This window comes from Oncorhynchus kisutch, linkage group LG8 (assembly GCF_002021735.2).
Source record: "Oncorhynchus kisutch isolate 150728-3 linkage group LG8, Okis_V2, whole genome shotgun sequence".
In the NCBI taxonomy this organism is placed as follows: Eukaryota; Metazoa; Chordata; class Actinopteri; order Salmoniformes; family Salmonidae; genus Oncorhynchus; species Oncorhynchus kisutch.
In genome coordinates, this window is record NC_034181.2 from 27609471 (window position 1) to 27631655 (window position 22185).

A 22185-nucleotide genomic window follows, 5' to 3' on the forward strand; every position below is an offset into this window, starting at 1 on the left:
TATTTTGTGAAATGTGCGTCTATTTTGGTAAATGCATAGGCCAGGGGACAGGATTTATCATGCAAATATTTCCCACGGTCAAAAACGATTGATTAAACTTGACTTAGAAACCAAAAATATTTAAACACATTGTTCTTCATCTGCTAAATGTCAGCATCAGTGGAGACTAATTGTGCATGTTGAGTGTAAAAAATAAGCCACAGTGGTCCCTGGAGTGAAATTCTAAGAAAATTCACACAACACAATTACTACTGATACTGAACATGTACACACAGGTATATTTAGTGTCTGTAATGTTTCCAATATCTCAGCTATTTAGCAAAAAAATCCAGTTGTTATTTATCCAAGGAGATAGTCTTTGCTTTTTGATTGTTTTATTTTCTATACGAAATGAACTATCGCAGAAGTAGTGAATCACATGCCTCCTGATGTTTCAGGAATTTCTGACACCAGCGTCACATGCCAGTACCTCCTTCGCAAAGTTCGCATCAGTTTTCATCCTTCCTCGGGTTTCCAGGGTCATGTGAAAGGGGCGTGGAGTGTTAATCTTGCTTTCTCTGGTCCGGACCCTCCCCGGTTTAGCTCACTCATCGGCGGTGTGTATGGGGAGAGCGATCGCTCTCTGTGGTCGCTCGGGGAGGATAGTGTCATTCCTTTCCGCGGTACATTGTTTGTCCGGCTGCACACCCCAACCCGCGGCGGAGCGGAGGATGAGCGACCAGGGGAAGAGCTCGGTTTCCACTCTTGCCGGTGCCCCAGCCCCGGGATCGGATACTTACAAAGGCTGGCTTTTTAAATGGACTAACTATTTGAAAGGGTATCAACGCCGATGGTTCGTCCTCAGCAATGGCCTTCTGTCGTATTACAGGTAAACATGCTGACACTAGCTGCTGTGTAGCTAGCTAATTAGTGTCATTGTCTGTCAAATTAAACGTTAACCATGTCAGCATCAGCATGGGTTATAATATTAAAATACATTTTTATAAGCCGCAATTGCAGGCTAGCTAGCTAGCTACTAGTACTATATACACTTTGATTGTATTTTATTGCAAGTGTCAAACAAACAATCATTACGATGACAGCTAACTAGGTATCTAGCCAGTATGGTACGGAGGTACTTATGACAACTTCTTGACTTCAGACAAGCCCCATCATGCGTTAACTTCAGTGGGCACTATTCTCACAGATAACTAATATATAACATGACTTCAAGCCCTTTAAAAACTTAGCTAACAAAGGAATGATAGCTATCACTCTTTAAAAACTATACATATATATCGCTAACTATCTACATTAGCTAGAATGTTCAAATCATTGTAGTTACTGTAACGTTACACAGACAGGCTGACATAATGCGAGTGGCTCTGGTACGACCTAGCTGTCACTGACTGAGCTAGCTGGAAGTTGCTAGCTCAGCGAGCTAACCAGATTTTGTATAGATCTAGGTAGACTTGTCAAGTAATTGTTGATGTTAACGAGATGGAACTCAAAGTCTAATAGGAAGAAATGTTAATGTATTCAGTTTATACCTTTTTATAGCGCTGGGCTATCATATGAAATAATGATTTGTCCAGCTAGCTAGCTTGCTAAGGTTAGCACAAATATAGCTAGCTAACTAGTCTCTGTCATCAGTTATTTACTGCCACCCATGTTATTTTGTTATCTACATATAACACACACCCCAAATTATTGCATTTCAAATTTCCCTCCCACTGAATGTTTTCCCTGGGAGTAAAAACAACATTCACTTGTAGAAGACAAGCATCGTCTCTCCACAGTGCACAGTTGCCACCTGTGTTATACTAAAACACCTGTGGCTCGGGTGCTTCCGAATGGGAGTCAAGTTTCCTCTGGGCAGCCTCCTGAACAGGAGGAGTCAATGGAGAAGGAGGGTGGGTCACATGTAACAACTGTTGTTCACCCAACCCAGTTTTACTGTGGTTAATGAATTGGTTCATAACAGAAAGTAGGTCTATTCCTCTGAGATCCTGCGAATGAGATCCATCCAGAAACATGAGTGTCTGCTGTAGAGAGGGAGTGTAATTGGCTCCGAAAACCAGTTTAGGCTTTTTAAACCACTCCGATGATGGGGTTCATGACAGCAGGTGTTTGTAAAGAGCAGAGACAGCTAATGTATTTGAACCGTTTATAGTTACACTATAAACGTGTCACATCAACCTACAATTACTTAGTCTAAATATTTTGTTTTGACTTCACTGGAGGAAACAAGTAGCGTACCTCTCTCATCAGAACAAAATGTAGGCTAACTAGCTAGTAGTAGGTCTACTCAATCAAATGTATTTATACTGTCTGAAGGAGTGGGACCTGGTGGACTTTACTTAACACATGTTATACTGTGCTATAGAATAAGATGCTTACAACCACACCTTCACACAGCCCTGTTGTCCTTTAGCCATTGAGTAAAGGGTTAGTGGAGACTGAAACAGGGGAGCCAAAGTCCAACTCCTGTTTGTGCTGATGGTGAAAGGAAAGAACTCTGTCCCCTCAGTCTTCCCTCTATTAATTGTCATTATGACTCTGCAAACGCCGTCATTGTAAAATAAGAATTTGTTCTTCACTGACTTGCTTAGTTAAATGAAGGTTAAATCAAATCAAATCAAATGTTGGAAGGTGACTGCTGTCTGATGTGAAGGTGACTGCTGTCTGATGTGAAGGTGACTGCTGTCTGATGTGAAGGTAGCCTGTTGACATCTGAGCACAGAGGCAGTGGAGCGCACAGGTTCCCCAAAAAGCAAACCTGAGTAATGCCCCTCATCTCCTCTCTGCCTGGCAGAGCTCTCTGTGTGCGTCTGGCTGGAGGCTTTGTTGTTGTCCGCCTGCGTACAGAAGCTGCCTGTCTGTCACTGTCTGAATTTGAAAGTGATTCTAAATGAAACCAGTAGCGCCTAACATGTCAATGATGTGTCTTCTCCATGTCTGGAGGTGTTCTACTGTACCTTTGATGTCTCCCTCTGATGTACCACCATGATTGTAAAACATTGTTGGCTCAGCAGGACTGAGGTGGAGGCATTGCATGCATCACTATGTCTTTGTCTTCACAACACTGTTCTTCACTTCCTGCATCCCATCTCCCGTTTTCTCATTAATATAGAGGCAAAGAGGGGAAGTGTTGTTCTGTGTCAGTCAGCGCTCCAGTATCTTACAGCTGTACCACCTTGTTGTAGAGCATTATGTGTGTTACAGCTCTCTGTGTGTAAAGTCAGGTTGTACCGTTAACACATCCATCGTTGCATTAATGGACACTTCATCTGCTCTGAGCAGCAGTCAGTTCCTTTTGTCTTGTTTGTGTTTTGAAAGGTGTGAGACATGCATATTATGTAGGGCTATATTATGACTAGTATCACTACGTAGCATCGATTACCTGCCAGTTGCATTGATTACCTGCCAGTTGCATGGATTACCTGCCAGTTGTAGATGGATGCCAGAATAGCTTACTGTACGTCACATGCATCGATCAGTTGTTGTAGCCTATTTTCTTTAGTTGCCCTTTTCAAAAGCAGGGCAAATTGTTTATGCCTGAAGGGGTGAGCCACTACCTACTTGACCCATGCCACTTGCTTATTTGATCCCAATGATGTTCAAAGGATCTCAGTTTCCCAGTCGAGTTGTGCTGATATGGAGAAGTCAGGGCTTGATATGTAAAGTTGTTAGTGGCAGTCAAAGGCCAGTGGTGGACATGGACTATAATCTCTGGGCTGCAGCTGATCTGACACACAGCGTTTAAGCCACTTAACATTTTATGGCGGTTTATAGAGCTGTAGTGTTTCACTTCCTCCATTGACTCGTCTTTGGTCTGGCGCAGCATCTCTGCTCAGACTGCAAATACTGTATTCTCTGCATCGCTCATTGTAATCGAACTGTTACTGAACATTTGCATTTTAGTTACACTGTTTATACATACAGGATATTTATTTATATAATCGATTCTTGACATAGCTCACTATCTACTGCTGTACATATCATTCTTAGTATATCTTGTGTAAATTCATCCTGTGTATATACATATAGATTGCATTTGGATTACTGTTACAGTGCTACAGTATTTGAGTTGTTAATCGGATTTGTTCCGACATTTTTATATATACAGCACCAGTCAAAAGTTTGGACTCACCTGCTCATTCAAGGGTTTTTCTATATTTTTACTATTTTCTACATTGTATGAAATAACACTATGAAATAACACATGGAATCATGTAGTGAACAAAAACAAATCTAAATATATTTGAGATTCTTCAAAGTAGCCACCCTTTGCCTTGATGACAGCTTTGCACACTCTTGGCATTCTCTCAACCAGCTTCATGAGGAATGCTTTTCCAACAGTCTTGAAGGAGTTCCCACATATGCTGAGCACTTGTTGGCTGCTTTTTCTTCACTCTGCGGTCCAACTCATCCTAAACCATCTCAATTGGGTTGAGGTCGGGTGATTGTGGAGGCCTGGTCATCTGATGCAGCACTCCATCACTCTCCTCCTTGGTCAAATAGTCCTAACATAGCCTGGAGGTGTGTTTTGGGTCAAAGCAACCCCACACCATCACACCTCCTCCATGCTTCACGGTGGGAACCACACATGCCGGAGATCATCCTTTCACCTACTTTGCGTCTCACCAAGACATGGCGGTTGGAACCAAAAATCTCAAATTTGGACTCATCAGACCGAAGGATAGATTTCCACCGGTCTAATCAATCAATCCAATCAAATGTATTTATCAGCTGATGTCACAAAGTGCTGTACAGAAACCCAGCCTAAAACCCCAAACAGCAAGCGATGCAGGTGTAGAAGCACGGTGGCTAGGAAAAACTCCAGAGAAAGGCCAGAACCTAGGAAGAAACCTAGAGAGGAACCAGACTATGAGGGGTGGCCAGTCCTCTTCTGGCTGTGCTGGGTGGAGATTATAACAGTACATGGCCAAGATTTTAAAATGTTCATAGATGACCAGCAGGGTCAAATAATAATAATCACAGTAGTTGTAGAGGGTGCAACAGGTCAGCACCTCAGGAGTAAATGTCAGTTGGCTTTTCATAGCCGATCATTCAGAGTTTCTCTACCGCTCCTGTTGTCTCTAGAGATTTGAAAACAGCAGGTCTCTGACAGGTAGCACGTCCAGTGAACAGGTCAGGGTTCCATAGCCGCAGGCAGAACAGGTGAAACTGGAGCAGCAGCACAGCCAGGTGGACCGGGTACAGCAATGAGTCATCAGGCCAGGTAGTCCTGAGGCATGGTCCTAGGGCTCAGATCCCCCGAGAGAGAGAAAAAAAGAGAGCATACTTAAATTCACACAGGACACCAGATAAGACAGGAGAAATACTCCAGATATAACAGACTGACCCTAGCCCCCCGACACACAAACTGCTGCAGCATAAATACTGGAGGCTGAGACAGGAGGGATCGGGAGACAATGTGGCCCTGTCCGACTATACCCCCGGACAGAACCAAACAGGCAGGATATGTTAATTGCTTGTGTTTCTTGGCCCAAGCAAGTCTCTTCTTATTATTGGTGTCCTTTAGTAGTGGTTTCTTTTCAGCAATTTGGCCATGAAGGCCTGATTCACGCAGTCTCCTCTAATCAGTTGATGTTGAGATGTGTCTATTACTTGAAATCTGTGAAGCATTTATTTGGGCTGCAATCTGATTCCTGTGGCGGTCCTCATGAGAGTCACTTTCATCATAGCGCTTGATGGTTTGTGTGACTGGAGTTGAAGAAACTTTCAAAGTTCTCAATGTTTCCCATTGACTGACCTTAATGTTTTAAAGTAATGATGGACTGTCATTTCTCTTTGCTTATTTCAGCTGTTTTTTTTTTCATATTAAGAAAGAAATTCCTCAAATTAACTTAACAAGGCACACCTGTTAATTGAAATGCATTCCAGGTGACTACCTCATGAGGCTGGTTGAGGGAATGTCAAGAGTGTGCAAAGCTGTCATCAAGGCAGGAATCTAAAATATACCCTTTTTTGGTTACTAGATGATTCCATACGTGTTATTTCATAGTGTTGATGTCTTCACTATTATTCCACAATGCGATGAGCAGCTGTGTCCCAACTCTTAACTGGTACTGTATATTTACCTGTTTGACATTTTACCGCGTTGTTAGGAGCTAACTTATTTATATATATATATATATATATATATTTTTTTTTTTCACCTTTATTTAACCAGGTAGGCTAGTTGAGAACACCTTTATTTAACCAGGTAGGCTAGTTGAGAACACCTTTATTTAACCAGGTAGGCTAGTTGAGAACACCTTTATTTAACCAGGTAGGCTAGTTGAGAACACCTTTATTTAACCAGGTAGGCTAGTTGAGAACACCTTTATTTAACCAGGTAGGCTAGTTGAGAACAAGTTCTCATTTACAACTGCGACCTGGCCAAGATACAGCAACGCAGTGCGACACAAACAACAACACAGAGTTACACATGGGATAAACAAACGTACAGTCAATAACACAATAGAAAAAGTATATATATATATATATTAGTGTGTGCGAATGAGGTAGGATAAGGGGGTGAGGCAATAAATAGGTCATAGTGGCGAAATTATTACAGTATGGCAAATTAAACACGGGGGTGATAGATGTGCAGAAGTTGAGTGTGCAAGTAGCGATACTGGGGTGCAAAGGAGCAAAATAAATAACAATATGGTGATGAGGTAGTTGGATGGGCTATTTACAGAAGGGCTATGTACAGGTGCAGTGATTTGTGAGCTGCTCTGACAGCTGGTGCTTAAAACTAGTGAGAGAGGTATGAGTCTCCAGACTTTTGCAGTTCGTTCCAGTCATTGGCAGCAGAGAACTGGAAGGAAAGGCGGCCGAAGGATGGCTTTGGGGGTAACCAGCGAAAATATACCTGCTGGAGCGCGTGCTGCGGGTGGGTGCTGCTATGGTGACCAGTGAGCTGAGATAAGGCGGGGCTTTCCCTAGCAAAGACTTATAGATGAGAGCCAGTGGGTTTGGCAACGGATATGAAACGAGGTCCAGCCAACAAGAGCATACAGATCGCAGTGGTGGGTAGTATATGGGTCTTTGGTGACAAAACGGATGGCACTGTGATAGACTGCATCCAATTTGCTGAGTAGAGTGTTGGAGGCTATTTTGTAAATGACATCGCTGAAGTCAAGGATCGGTAGGATAGTCAGTTTTACGAGGGTATGGTTGGCAGCATGAGTGAAGGATGCTTTGTTGTGAAATAGGAAGCCGATTCTAGATTTAATTTTGGATTGGAGATGCTTAATGTGAGTCTGGAAGGAGAGTTTACCATCTAACCAGACACCTAGGTATTTGTAGTTGTCCACATATTCTAAGTCAGAACCGTCCAGAGTAGTGATGCTGGACGGGTGGGTAGGTGTGGGCAGCGATCGGTTGAAGAGCATGCATTTAGTTTTGCTTGCATTTAAGAGCAGTTGGTGGCCACGGAAGGAGAGTTGTATGGCATTGATGCTCGTCTGGAGGTTAGTTAACACAGTGTCCAAAGAAGGGCCAGAAGTATACAGAATGGTGTCGTCTGCGTAGAGGTGGATCAGAGAATCACGAGCAGCAAGAGCAACATCATTGATGTATACAGAGAAAAGAGTCGGCCCGAGGATTGAACCCTGTGGCACCCCCATAAAGACTGCCAGAGGTCCGAACAACAGGCCCTCCGATTTTACACACTGAACTCTGTCAGAGAAGTAGTTGGTGAACCAGGCTAGGCAGAAACCAAGGCTGTTAAGTCTGCTGGTAAGAATATGGTGATTGACAGAGTCGAAAGCCTTGGCCAGGTCGATGAATACAGCTCGGCAGTATTGTCTCTTATCGATGGCGGTTATGATATTGTTTAGGACCTTGAGTGTGGCCGAGGTGCACCCATGACCAGCTCGGAAACCAGATTGCATAGCGGAGAAGGTACGGTGGGGTTCGAAATGGTCGGTGATCTGTTTGTTGACTTGGCTTTCGAAGACCTTAGAAAGGCAGGGTAGGATAGATATAGGTCTGTAGCAGTTTGGGTTTAGAGTGTCTCCCCCTTTGAAGAGGGGGATGACCGTGGCAGCTTTCCAATCTTTGGGGATCTCAGACGACACAAAAGAGAGGTTGAAAAAGCTAGTAATAGGGGTTGCAACAATTTTGGCAGATAATTTTTAGGAAGAAAGGGTCCAGATCGTCTAGCCCTGCTGATTTGTAGAGGTCCAGATTTTGCCGCTCTTTCAGAACATCAGCTATCTGGATTTGGGTGAAGGAGAAATGGGGAGGCTTGGGCAAGTTGCAGTGAGTGGTGCAGGGCTGTTGGTCGGGGTAGCCAGGTGGAAAGCATGGCCAGCCGTAGAAAAATTCATCGGTGTTTGACAGTGTTTTCTAGCCTCAGTGCAGTGGGCAGCTGGAAGAGTTGCTCTTATTCTCCATGGACTTTACAGTGTCCCAGAACTTTTGTGAGTTTGTGTTACAGGATGCAAATTTCTGTTTGAAAAAGCTAGCCTTTGCCTTCCTAACTGCCTGTGTATATTGGTTCCTAACTTCCCTGAAAAGTAGCATTTCGCGGGGGCTATTCGATGCTAATGCAGAACGCCACAGGATGTTTTTGTGCTGGTCAACGGCAGTCCGGTCTAATAACATGAGCATTTTGCTGCACCAGCTATAACATCTGCTAAACTATGTACGTGACCAATCAACTTTGATTTGTTTTTCTGCCTCTCTTTTACTCCATGTCAGCCACCTCCCCTACCTACCTTTGTCTGTTTACTGTTTTCCCATCACCAGTCAGGAGGTGAACACCCACCATTATCTCACTTCAATGTGTGACAAGACCTTTCCCCTCCTCACGTCTTTCATTTTTTATTGCTTCATTGACTCTTTCTTCCGGCTTTAACTCTCATCACAGCTTTACTTACCTCTGAGAGGAAATCTGACAGTGCTTTAGTAAAGATTACAAAGCATTAACGTCTGGAGCCCTATGCAAGCCCTGCTATCACTGCCTCACACACTCTCAGCCTGGCGCCCCATGCACATCTCAGCTTGGCTCTGAGATGGAAGTATTCGTCCAGTTTTAACTGGATAGTTACATGGCTAGGTGGGGGTTCTGCATCCTTTTCATCTCTCAGTTAGGTTTTTGGTCCTGCTGGCACACTGTGTCCTTGCCTGAAGGGAGGAAAGAAGAGTTATGAGACAATACAAGAGCCAGCTGGAGGGGCAGGGACAGTCCTGCTCAGCACTGAGCTCAGAGCCTTCCTCGGACGTAGGCTCGCTCTGGCCTGGAGATGTTGGAGAGGAGGGAAGATGTGGTCTAATCAAATTAACGGGCTCTGCCTTGGGCTCAGTGCCGTGTGTGTGTGTGTGTGTGTGTGTGTGCGAGAGACAATGCTGAATAGAAACACTTAACATCCTCAGCTTTAATCTTTCAGCAGGTCATACTGTACGTGCCGCAGTATCTCTGTCCTCATCTCATGTTTTCATTACTCTCTCCCTCCTTAGGAGAAAAACACCAAGGGACATGTAGTGCCTATCTCTTCTTGTATCCTGTTGTGTTCCCTTCTTACCATGCTGTATATTTGTCCTTGTCTTTCTTCCTGTATGTCTCTCTGTTTACCTGTTTGTCTCTGTGTGTCCTGCCTGTCTGCTCATGCCTGTGCCAGCTAGTCTCTCTAGTGTGTTGAGACGCTGTTCTGTTTCATTACACGCCCTCAGATCGGTGGATCTGTGTTTTGTGTGGTTGTGTGGTGCTCAGGGGAACGACAGGTAAAATCCCCTTAATACTTTACCAGCACAACACACAGGACCCGCTGGCCCTCACACTCCCTCTTTCTGATTCATATCTCTCTTTCCCTCTCTCTCTGTCTCTCTCTCTCTCTTTCCCTCTCTCTCTCTCTTTCCCTCTCTCTTTGTCCCACCGTCCATATCTCTCTCTCTCTCTCTGTCCCACCGTCCATCTTTCTCTCTCTCTCTCTGTCCCACCGTCCATATCACTCTCTCTCTCTCTCTCTCTCTCTCTCTCTCTCTGTCCCACCGTCCATATCTCTCTCTCTCTCTGTCCCACCGTCCATATCTCTCTCTCTCTCTCTCTCTGTCCCACCGTCCATATCTCTCTCTCTCTGCTCCACCGTCCATATCTCTCTCTCTCTGTCCCACCGTCCATATATCTCTCTCTCTCTCTCTCTCTCTCTCTCTGTCCCACTGTCCATATCTCTCTCTCTCTCTCTCTCTCTCTCTCTCTCTGTCCCACCGTCCATATCTCTCTCTCTCTCTCTCTCTCTCTCTGTCCCACCGTCCATATCTCTCTCTCTCTCTCTCTGTCCCACCGTCCATATCTCTCTCTCTCTTTCCCACCGTCCATATCTCTCTCTCTCTGTCCCACCGTCCATATCTCTCTCTCTCTCTCTGTCCCACCGTCCATATCTCTCTCTCTCTCTCTGTCCCACCGTCCATATCTCTCTCTCTCTTTGCCCCACCGTCCATATCTCTCTCTCCTCTCTCTCTCTCTCTCTCTCTTTTTCTGCCCTGCCGTCCTTATCTCTCTCAGCTTCTGCTGTGCCTTGGCTCTGTAATCCCTTTGCCGTTGCATGGTTTTGCCTCCTCACAGAGCAGAGGGATCAGAATGGATCTCATCTTTCTCATCAGCACACTTACGGTGGTGTGACCCAGTTAGAGCTAGAGCTCTGGGAAGGCAGCGCACGCTGGAAGCTGGGCTGTTGAGGAACCCTTCTCTCCCTGTTGCTTTGCATGACCATGTCCCTATCTGGTCTAAGATGTAGCCAGGGAAAAGTTGACCACAAATTGCTTGTTTAAGATCAGCTTTACCTTTAATCTCGGCACCCAGAATGAAATCTTGCAAGCAGGCTGGCCAGCTACTCATGTCTTGGCTAAACAGTCAAGAGAGACTAGCCTCCCACTCCTCTTTCTATTCTGGTTAGAGCCGGTTTGCACTTTTCTGTGAATGTAGTACACAGCGTTGTATGAGATCTTCAGTTTCTTGGCAATTTCTCGCATGGAATAGCCTTCATTTCTCAGAACAAGAATAGACTGACGAGTTTCAGAAGAAAGGTCTTTGTTTCTGTCCATTTTGAGCCTGTAATCGAACCCACAAATGCTGATGCTCCAGATACTCAACTAGTCTAAAGAAGGCCAGTTTTATTGCTTCTTTAATCAGCACAACAGGTTTCATCTGTGCTAACATAATTGCAAAAGGGTTTTCTAATGATCAATTAGCCATTTAAAATGATTCACTTGGATTAGCTAACACAATGTGCCATTTGAACACAGGAGTGATGGTTGCTGATAATGGGCCTCTGTACGCCTATGTACAGTTGAAGTCGGAAGTTTACATACACCTTAGCCAAATACATTTAAACTCAGTTTTTCACAATTCCTGACATTTAATCCTAGTAAAAATTCCCTCTTAGATCAGTTAGGATCACCACTTTATTTTAAGAATGTGAAATGTCAGAATAATAGTAGAGAGAATTATATATTTCAGCTTTTATTTCTTCACATTTTCAGTGGGTCAAAAGTTTACATACACTCAATTTGTATTTGGTAGCATTGCCTTTAAATGGTTTAATTTGGGTCAAATGTTTCAGGTAGCATTCCATAAGCTTCCCACAGTAAGTTGGGTGAATTTTGGCCCATTCCTCCTGACAGAGCTGGTGTAACTGAGTCAGGTTTGTAGGCCTCCTTGATCGCACATGCTTTTTCACTTCTGCCCACAAATGTTCTATAAGATTCAGGTCAGGGCTTTGTAGCGGCCACTCCAATATTTGACTTTGTTGTCCTTAAGCCATTTTGCATCAACTTTGGAAGTATGCTTGGGGTCATTGTCCATTTGGATGACCCATTTGCGACCAAGCTTTAATTTCCTGACTGATGTCTTGAGATCTTGCTTCAATATATCCACATAATTTTCAATTCCTCATGATGTCATCTATTTTGGGAAGTGTACCAGTCCCACCTGCAGCAAAGCACCCCCACAACATGATGCTGGCACCCCCGTGCTTCACGGTTGGGATGGTGTTCTTCGGCTTGCAAGCCTCCCCCTTATTCCTCCAAGCATAACGATGGTCATTATGGCCAAACAGTTCTTCTATTTTTGGACTTTATTGGACTACAGGAAACAGCAAAGGGAGTACCCCCCCCCCCCCCCCCATCCACATCAACGGGACAGCAGTGGAGAAGGTGGAAAGGTTTAAGTTCCTTTGTGTTCATATCACCGACAAACTGCAATGGTCCACGCACACAGACAGTGTGGTGAAGAAGGCGCAACAGCGCCTCTTCAACCTCAGGAAGCTGAAAAAATGTGTCTTGTCACCGAAAACCCTCACTAACTTTTACAGGTGCACAATTGATAGCATCCTGTTGGGCTATATCACCGCCTGGTACGGCAACTGCACCGCCCATAACCGCAAGGCTCTCCAGAGGGTGGTGCGGTTTGCACAATGCGTCACCGGGGGCAAACTACCTGCCCTCCAGGACACCTACAACACCCGATGTCACAGGAAGGCAAAAAAGATCATCAAGAACCACCCGAGCCACTGCCGGTTCACCCCGCTTCCATCCAGAAGGCGAGGTCAGTACAGGTGCATCAAAGCTAGGACAGAGAGATAGAAGCTGTTTTTGAGTCAAGGCCATCAGACTATTAAACAGCCACTACTAGCACAGAGGCTGCTGCATACCTACAGACTTGATATCATTGGTCACTTTAATAATACCACTTTAAGAATGTTTACATATCTTGCATTAACTTGTATGTATATAATGTATACTGCATCCTTCACTATCTACTGCATCTTAGCCACTGTCACTGCTCATCCATATACACTGCTCAAAAAAATAAAGGAAACACTTAAACAACATAATGTAACTCCAAGTCAATCACACTTCTGTGAAATCAAACTGTCCACTTAGGAAGCAACACTGATTGACAATACATTTCACATGCTGTTGTACAAATGGAATAGACAATAGGTGGAAATTATAGGCAATTAGCAAGACACCCCCAATAAAGGAGTGGTTCTGCACGTGGGGACCACAGACCACTTCTCAGTTCCTATGCTTCCTGGCTGATGTTTTGGTCACTTTTGAATGCTGGCGGTGCTTTCACTCTAGTGGTAGCATGAGACGGAGTCTACAACCCCCACATGTGGCTCAGGTAGTGCAGCTCATCCAGGATGGCACATCAATGTGAGCTGTGGCAAGAAGGTTTGCTGTGTCTGTCAGCGTAGTGTCCAGAGCATGGAGGCGCTACCAGGAGACAGGCCAGTACATCAGGAGATGTGGAGGAGGCCATAGGAGGGCAACAATCCAGCAGCAGGACCGCTACCTCCGCCTTTGTGCAAGGAGGAGCAGGAGGAGCACTGCCAGAGCCCTGCAAAATGACCTCCAGCAGGCAACAAATGTGCATGTGTCTGCTCAAACGGTCAGAAACAGACTCCATGAGGGTGGTATGAGGGCCCGACGTCCACAGGTGGGGGTTGTGCTTACAGCCCAACACCGTGCAGGACGTTTGGCATTTGCCAGAGAACACCAAGATTGGAAAATTCGCCACTGGCGCCCTGTGCTCTTCACAGATGAAAGCAGGTTCACACTGAGCACATGTGACAGTCTGGAGACACCATGGAGAACGTTCTGCTGCCTGCAACATCCTCCAGCATGACCGGTTTGGCGGTGGGTCAGTCATGGTGTGGGGTAGCATTTCTTTGGGGGGGTCGCACAGCCCTCCATGTGCTCGCCAGAGGTAGCCTGACTGCCATTAGGTACCGAGATGAGATCCTCAGACCCCTTGTGAGACCATATGCTGGTGCAGTTGGCCCTGCGTTCCTCCTAATGCAAGACAATGCTAGACCTCATGTGGCTGGAGTGCGTCAGCAGTTCCTGCAAGAGGGAGGCATTGATGCTATGGACTGGCCCGCCCGTTCCCCAGACCTGAATCCAATTGAGCACATCTGGGACATCATGTCTTGCTCCATCCACCAACGCCACGCTGCACCACAGACTGTCCAGGAGTTGGCGGATGCTTTAGTCCAGGTCTGGGAGGAGATCCCTCAGGAGACCATCCGCCACCTCATCAGGAGCATGCCCAGGCGTTGTAAGGAGGTCATACAGGCACGTGGAGGCCACACACTACTGAGCCTCATTTTGACTTGTTTTAAGGACATTACATCAAAGTTGGATCAGCCTGTAGTGTGGTTTTCCACTTTAATTTTGAGTGTGATTCCAAATACAGACCTCCATGGGTTGATAAATTTGATTTCCATTGATAATTTTTGTGATTTTGTTGTCAGCACATTCAACTATGTAAAGAAAAAAGTATTTAATAAGAATATTTCATTCAGATCTAGGATGTGTTATTTTAGTGTTCCCTTAATTTTTTTGAGCAGTGTATTTTATACTTAAATATTCTTATTCCTTTACTAGATTGTGTGTATTAGGTTTAGTTGTGGAATTTGTTAGATATTACCTGTTAGATACTGCTGCACTGTCAGATCTAGAAGCACAAGCATTTCGCTACACTCGCAATAACATCTGCTAACCATGTTTATGTAACCAATACAATTAGATTTGATTTGACACACACAGTGGGACATTATTGACACACACACCGTGGGACATTATTGACACACACCGTGGGCTGTATTACCTCCTCAGAAGCTGGTTGAGTTTAGCTGTTCTCACCATTACAGGAGTTCAGCGATGCGACACAGCTCCAGGGCACTGCAACTGTTACTAAGTAACTTATGTCTGGGCCTTGGACAACTGTGTACAAACAGATATCCTACACACACACTGCCCGTCCCAGCCCCTTATCCTGTATAATGTCTGTTGTTCTTTGAGCCTGTTCACATTAAACTGCTCCTTATTGGGTTGCTGAGGATAAAGCCTGTGAGTTGTGACTGAGCTCCTGCTCTGTCTTCAGAGGGGAGTTAGACTGACACCCTGGTCCTACCACACAGCCTAGCCAATACTAATTAGACTGAAGGTTCCCAATGTACCTACATGACAAAACTATTTGTTTGAGTAATAACTGTATTGCTCTTCTCCTGAGGACTTATCTGCATCAAGGATTGGAAGGATTTCATTCACCTGTGTCTGTTCTCTGATGATAGTCCAGCGTCTATGGTTAGCTCAGACTGATGATGATTATTGAAAATGTGGAAACAAGTTGGTCGAAGGCAATTCTCTCTCTTTCTTTCTCTGTGGTCTTTCTCCCTTTTCCTCTCTCTCACACCCTCTCCCTTTCTCTGTGGTCTTTCTCCCTTTTCCTCTCTCTCACACCCTCTCCCTTTTCCTCTCTCTCACACCCTCTCCCTTTTCCTCTCTCTCACACCCTCTCCCTTTTCCTCTCTCTCACACCCTCTCCCTTTCTCTCTGTCCTTTGTGTGCACTGTTGTTATTCATTGTTTGTTTTTGTCCACCATGGGGGTTTGGAGCCACACAATGGCCTTGTTATCCAACATTCTGTGGCCCACTGAAAGTGCAATACTAGGTTCTTTGCCCAAAGTATGTGTGCACATATACACACAGTATATGTTTTACTATCCTTGTGGGGACCTAAAATTGATTTCCATTCAAAATCCTATTTTCCCTAAAACCCTAAACCTCACCTGACCTTAACCCTAACTCCTAAACCTCACCTGACCTTAACCCTAACTCCTAAACCTCACCTGACCTTAACCTTAACCCTAACTCCTAAACCTGACCTTAACCCTAACCCTAACTCCTAAACCTGACCTTAACCCTAACTCCTAAACCTGACCTTAACCCTAACTCCTAAACCTGACCTTAACCCTAACTCCTAAACCCAACCCCTGTTTGACTATCCTTGTGGGGATTTCTGGTGCTGGCTGTATGTAAGAATGTGTGTATAGACATGCTGGGAACAGAGAACACTGTTACACAGTGGTTTAATACAGTCTACAAGACAGTAAACCAAGGATGGCTCTTGACTGTTTTAACTTTCAACGCCACTGTCTTTTAATTTCACTATTGCATGTGTCCCTCCCTATTTCTGACTCTCTGTATCCTCTGCCTCCTTGCTTCCTCTCACCTCAACCTGTACCTGAACCTGTACCTGAACCTGTACCTGAGCCGGGCCCCATCGCCAAATATTGGAATAATTGAGTGTTTTGTCATGACTGTTTATCAAGCGACTGCATACATTGTCCAGTCAGACATAACATTACAGTAGGTTAGTAGTAGATACAAAGCATTGGGATTTGACTACTAATCAGCCTTTCTCTCTATCTTTTTTGTTTTTGTCCCTGTCTCTGTCCCCGTGTCTCAATCTCTGCTTCTGTGACTTGGTGTCTTGTCCTTGTCCGTCTCTCTGTCTGCCTCTGTTTCTTGTGTCTGTGTCCCTGTCTCTCTCTGTCTCCCTGTCTGTCTTTGTGGTTGTTCCCCTGCAGGACTCAGGCAGAGATGGCCCATACGTGTCGCGGCACCATCAACCTGGCCACGGCCCACATCGACACGGAGGACGCCTGTAACATCGTCCTGAGCAGCGGTGGGCGCACCTACCACCTGAAGGCCAGCACAGAGGTGGAACGTCAGAGATGGGTCACAGCGCTGGAGCTGGCCAAGGCCAAAGCCATCCGCATGATGAATGACCAGTCTGGTAAGAATGCGTGTTATTTGATAATGTTATGCTTTTAAAGGGAGGCTGAACTTGCTGATTGCGCCTTGGTTTCAATTCTCCTCATTAGGAAATGTGACTGAGAAGAAGATTTGGGTTTTGGAGGTGTGCTTTGATGTGGGTGTCTCTTGGGTGTGAGTGTTCGAACGTGGGAAGCGTTTTGTACTTTGCCAAAACAATACACAGTTAGTCACTCACCCTACTAGATACACAGTCCTCCAGGCCTGGTGTCTGGAGACGGGTTGGTTGTTTAGCAACAAAACCCAGGCGTACGCAACTACAGGGGAAAACGGGGGGTTGGCTTAGATTGTTGACAACATGTAAATTGTATTTAGTCATAAATACATTTGCACAATGAGCACTTGTTCTCTTTCAAATATATTGTTATAGTTGTTGGTTAGCTAGCTAGTGAATTTTAGCCATATTAGCATTAACATGAAATCAGTAAAAACACCTCAAAATAAGACATAGTATCAAGATCAAGACAAAACTATCTGAAACGAGCCACTTCCAATTCCCCACACGGCAGCTTCTCTTCATTGTTGCTACTATCTGAAACGAGCCACTTCCAATTCCCCACACGGCAGCTTCTCTTCATTGTTGCTACTATCTGAAACGAGCCACTTCCAATTCCCCACACGGCAGCTTCTCTTCATTGTTGCTACTATCTGAAACGAGCCACTTCCAATTCCCCACACGGCAGCTTCTCTTCATTGTTGCTACTATCTGAAACGAGCCACTTCCAATTCCCCACACGGCAGCTTCTCTTCATTGTTGCTACTATCTGAAACGAGCCACTTCCAATTCCCCACACGGCAGCTTCTCTTCATTGTTGCTACTATCTGAAACGAGCCACTTCCAATTCCCCACACGGCAGCTTCTCTTCATTGTTGCTACTATCTGAAACGAGCCACTTCCAATTCCCCACACGGCAGCTTCTCTTCATTGTTGCTACTATCTGAAACGAGCCACTTCCAATTCCCCACACGGCAGCTTCTCTTCATTGTTGCTACTATCTGAAACGAGCCACTTCCAATTCCCCACACGGCAGCTTCTCTTCATTGTTGCTACTATCTGAAACGAGCCACTTCCAATTCCCCACACGGCAGCTTCTCTTCATTGTTGCTACTATCTGAAACGAGCCACTTCCAATTCCCCACACGGCAGCTTCTCTTCATTGTTGCTACTATCTGAAACGAGCCACTTCCAATTCCCCACACGGCAGCTTCTCTTCATTGTTGCTACTATCTGACTGTTCAGAATCATAACAACTTGCGGTTTCCAGCCACATCGACGTACGCATATCATTTTCGTGAATTTGTCAGCAAACCCGTATGTATACTGCCAACTATCAAACCAAATTGACCATGATGATCAGTTTGTGTGCAGCTGCGCTCTGAATGGATGATTACTTGGGTGCTGCTAGCTGTGGGCAGGATTGAAATAAACCCAACTCAAGGAGAACTGTTACAGTACCCTTCATTTCCCCCTTAATTATCTTGCAAATTTCTGTTTTGGACGAGACTGACTTTATGACCCAAATTATCCTATTTACACATTGTAGTAAATTTTCACACAAGAATAAATGTTTTAGACTCATAACGATCCTTTCAAAAGGATAAGTTGCTGTTTTGGTTCTGTCACACTTTAAATGTAAGGTGACTTCACACTGTGAGTCCTGTATTGCAAATAGATTATTTAGACAGTCATTGTAAAAGAGAGTTTGATCTCGATATCTTACCAGGCTAAATAAAGGTGGAATAGATAGATTACCCTGCAAGGGAACTGGAGGAGGAGGTTGTCAGTGTTTACAGGGGGAGGATTTGCGTTTTGTGTGTCTTGTTGACAGGTCTGTTAGTTTAGTTGAACAAATACCCTGTAGGTGAAAGGTATTTCACTCACTTTATGGTCCAGCATGTTCAGTATGTCACTCTGTCCAGACAGACTGGCTATATCTGACATCCAGCCTCTGCTCAGGTCTCCAGTGTCCACTGGTATTTGTGCCGGATGTTTGGGTCTACATTCTAACTAGAAAACCCTGTAGAGTCCCCATTGTGGCCACAGGGGGGCAGTGTGGTCCTCTCTCAGTGAGGAGGTTGGAACACAGACTACTTACTGTATGTTGCTACCATTACTGTGAGAACCAGCCGCTCATTCAGACTCTTGATAACAGAACTCTCTCCTTTCCAAAAGGACTCATTCTTGTTGCATGTGATTGGTGTCTGTTGTCAAAAGGCTGTGGGAAAAGCCTGGAAGGGCTTTCGTCTTCACATTTAACCCTGCCTGGCAGCAGCCCAACCCCTGCTTGCTCTCGTCTAGTCTACTAACTACAGTACACAATGTCTCAAGAAAGACAGGCTATATATTCCCCTGTGCTCCATTTTAAAGTCAGCTCTCTAATTTTAGTGACTGAGCGAAGCAGAGAGAGAGAGCGAAAGAGGATGTGAAGAAAACATGTCACTCACAATTAGACTGGCACACGTGTGTTTGAAACTACACTTTCTGTATTTACACCATTAGGCTCTACCCTGTGTGTTTTGTGTAGCCAGGCCTGTGTGTCTGTCTCTGAGTGTGTGTGGCGTGGGTGTTCGGTCGCCTCAGTCTTAGGTGTGGTAATTGAGCCGTCTCTGCTGTCTGTCTGAGGCGGTGAGTGGTGAGTACTGGACACCAGCACCCCCTGTAGAGTCATTAACCAGGCAGGAGAGGAGAGCCAGTGAAACATACACATACAGCAACATAGATTTATAGAGACCCACAAACAGATAGCTATAGGCTGGATTTATGTTGATCCTCTCTACCCTAGAACAGACTGATACAGAGGGAAGCGAGGTGGAAGTGTGGATCAGTTTGTGTTGAGCCTAAACTGTCCTGGAGACAGCCTTGTTTAGAAGGGGATGTGTTAGACTAGTACCCACTGATGTCTTTCACTCAGGAGAATCCCAGTAAACCAGTGCTGAGGAGAGGGCCAGGAGGCCAAAGGGACATTCAAATCAAACCACATTGTATTTGTCACATGCGCCCGATACAACAGGTGTGGACTTTACCGTGAAGTGCTAACGTACAAGCCATTTCCCAACAATGTAGAGTTCAAATAAAAAAAGGAAATGGTAACACAGTAAAATAATGAGTACCCGTACCCTCTGCAGCGCCTTGGGGACAGATGCCAAGCAGTTGCCATACAGTGATGCAGCCAGTCAAGATGCTGTTGGTGTGGTTGGACCATGATATGTCCTTAGTGATGTGGACCCAGAGGGACTTGAAGCTCTCGACCCACTCCACTAAAGCCCCGTCAATATGAATGGGGGCGTGCTCGGCTCTCCATTTCCTGTAGTCCACGTTCAGCTCCTTTGTCTTGCAGACAGAAGTTGTCCTGGCACTACAGTGCTAGGGCTCTGACCTCCTCCTTGTAGACTGCCTCATTGTAGTCTGTGATCAGGCCTACCACCGTCATGTCGTCTGCAAACGACATGATAGTTTTGGAGTCATGCGCAGCCACACAGTCTTGGGTGAACAGGGATTACAGGAGTGGAATAAGCACGCACCCCTGAGGGGCCCCTGTGTTGAGGGTCAGCGTGGCGAATGTGTTGTTGCCTACCCTCACCACCTGGGGGTGGCTCGTTAGCTTAGTGATGAGCTTGGAGGGCACTAAAGGTGTTAAATGCTAAGCTTTGGTCAATGAACTTCTTTCTCATGTAAGTGTTCCTTTTGTCCAGGTGGGAAAGGGCAGTGTGTAGTGCAATGGAGATGGCGTCATCTGTGGATCTGTTGGTGGCGGTTGCCTGTGTTGAGTGTGTGTATATGTGATGTTTGTCTCCTCAGGGAGACCATGCAATATCACTTTTGTGTGTGTGTGTGTGTGTTTTCGTGCGCGCACGCCTATAAAGGCCTGACATGCTGACCAAACCGCCCACATTGCATTAGCTAGCGCTGCAATTTTTTTTTGACATACAGCACCAGTCAAAAGTTTGGACACACCTACTCATTCAGGGTTTTTCTTTATTTCTACTGTTTTCTACACTGTATAATAATAGTGAAGACATCAAAACTATGAAACAGCACATATGGAATCATCTAGCAACCAAAAAAGTGTTTAACAAATCTAAATATATTTTATATGTGAGATTCTTCAAAGTAGCCACCCTTTGCCTTGATGATAGCTTTGCACACGCTTGGCATTCTGTCAACCAACTTCATGAGGTAGTCACTTGGAATGCATTTCAATTAACAGGTGTGCCTTGTTAATTTGTTTAATTTCTTTCCTTCTTAATGCATTTGAGCCAATCAGTTGTGTTGTGACAAGGTAGGGGGGTATACAGGAGATAGCCCTATTTGGTAAAATACCAAGTCCATATTATGGCAAGAACAGCTCAAATAAGAAAAGAGAAATGACAGTCCATCATTACTTTAAGACATGAAGGTCAGTCAATCAGGACTATTTCAAGAACTTTGAAAGTTTCTTTAAGTCCAGTCGCACAAACCATCAAGCGCTGTGATGAAACTGTCTCTCACGAGGACCGCCACAGGAAGACCCGGAGTTACCTCTGCTCCACAGGATAAGTTCATTAGTTACCAGCCTCAGATTGCAACCCAAATAAATGCTTCAGAGTTCAAGTAACAGACACATCTCAACATTAACTGTTCAGAGGAGACTGTGTGAATCAGGCCTTCATAGTTGATTTTCTGCAAAGAAGCCACTACTAAAGGACACCAATAATAAGAAGAGACTTGCTTGGGCCAAGAAACACGAGCAATGGACATTAAACCGGTGGAAATTGTTCTTTGTTCTAATGAGTCCAAATTTGACATTTTTGGTTGCAACTGCCGTGTGGACGCAGAGTAGGTGAACGGATGATCTCTCCATGTGTGGTTCCCACCGTGAAGCGCTACACCCGCAATAACATCTGCTAAACACGTGTATGTGACAAATAGCATATGATTTAAAAGGAGGTGTGTGGGTACTTTGCTGGTGACGCTGTCTGTGATTTATTTAGAATTCAAGTCACACTTAACCAGCATGGCTACCACAGCATTCTGCAGCAATAGGCCATCCCATGGTTTGTGCTTAGTCCCACTTTTCATTTGTTTTTCAACAGGACCGTTATGTATACTCCCGCCGGTGCTCCAGGTCACAAGGCTGCTCATTATTACGCACACCTGTCACCATCGTTACGTGCACCAGCGTCTCAACAGGCTCACCTGGACTCCATCACCTGCCTGATTACCTCCCCTATATTTGTAACTCCCTTTGGTTCTTTCCCTAGGTGTTATTGTTTCTGTTTCAGTGTTTCATGTCTGTACGCTAGTTGTGTTTCTTGTTTTGCTCCTTGTGTTATTAATTAATTAAAAAAAAAGTGGAATTTTTACCCCTTTTTCTCCCCAATTTCTTGTCTCATCGCTACAACTCCCATACGGGCTCGGGATAGACGAAGGTTGAAAGTCATGCGTCCTCCGATACACGACCCAACCTTTAAGAAGCCGCACTGCTTCTTAACACAGCGAGCATCCAACCAGGAAGCCAGCTGCACCAATGTGTCGGAGGAAACACCGTGCACCTGGCAACCTTGATTAGCGCGCACTGC

The 22185-nt window shown here is 45.1% G+C and overlaps 1 protein-coding gene across 1 annotated transcript in view; it reads left to right on the forward strand.

The window, feature by feature from the left end:
- The first annotated feature begins 489 nt into the window (after window positions 1-489).
- The window catches only part of LOC109895947 (oxysterol-binding protein 2), a 74532-nt gene continuing 52836 nt past the window's right edge, over window positions 490-22185 (forward strand). The window contains exons 1-2 of the mRNA XM_031830015.1: window positions 490-868; window positions 16380-16588. Coding sequence (XP_031685875.1) covers window positions 603-868; window positions 16380-16588 — 475 coding nt within the window. The 5' untranslated portion in view covers window positions 490-602. The remainder of the gene's footprint in view (window positions 869-16379; window positions 16589-22185) is intronic.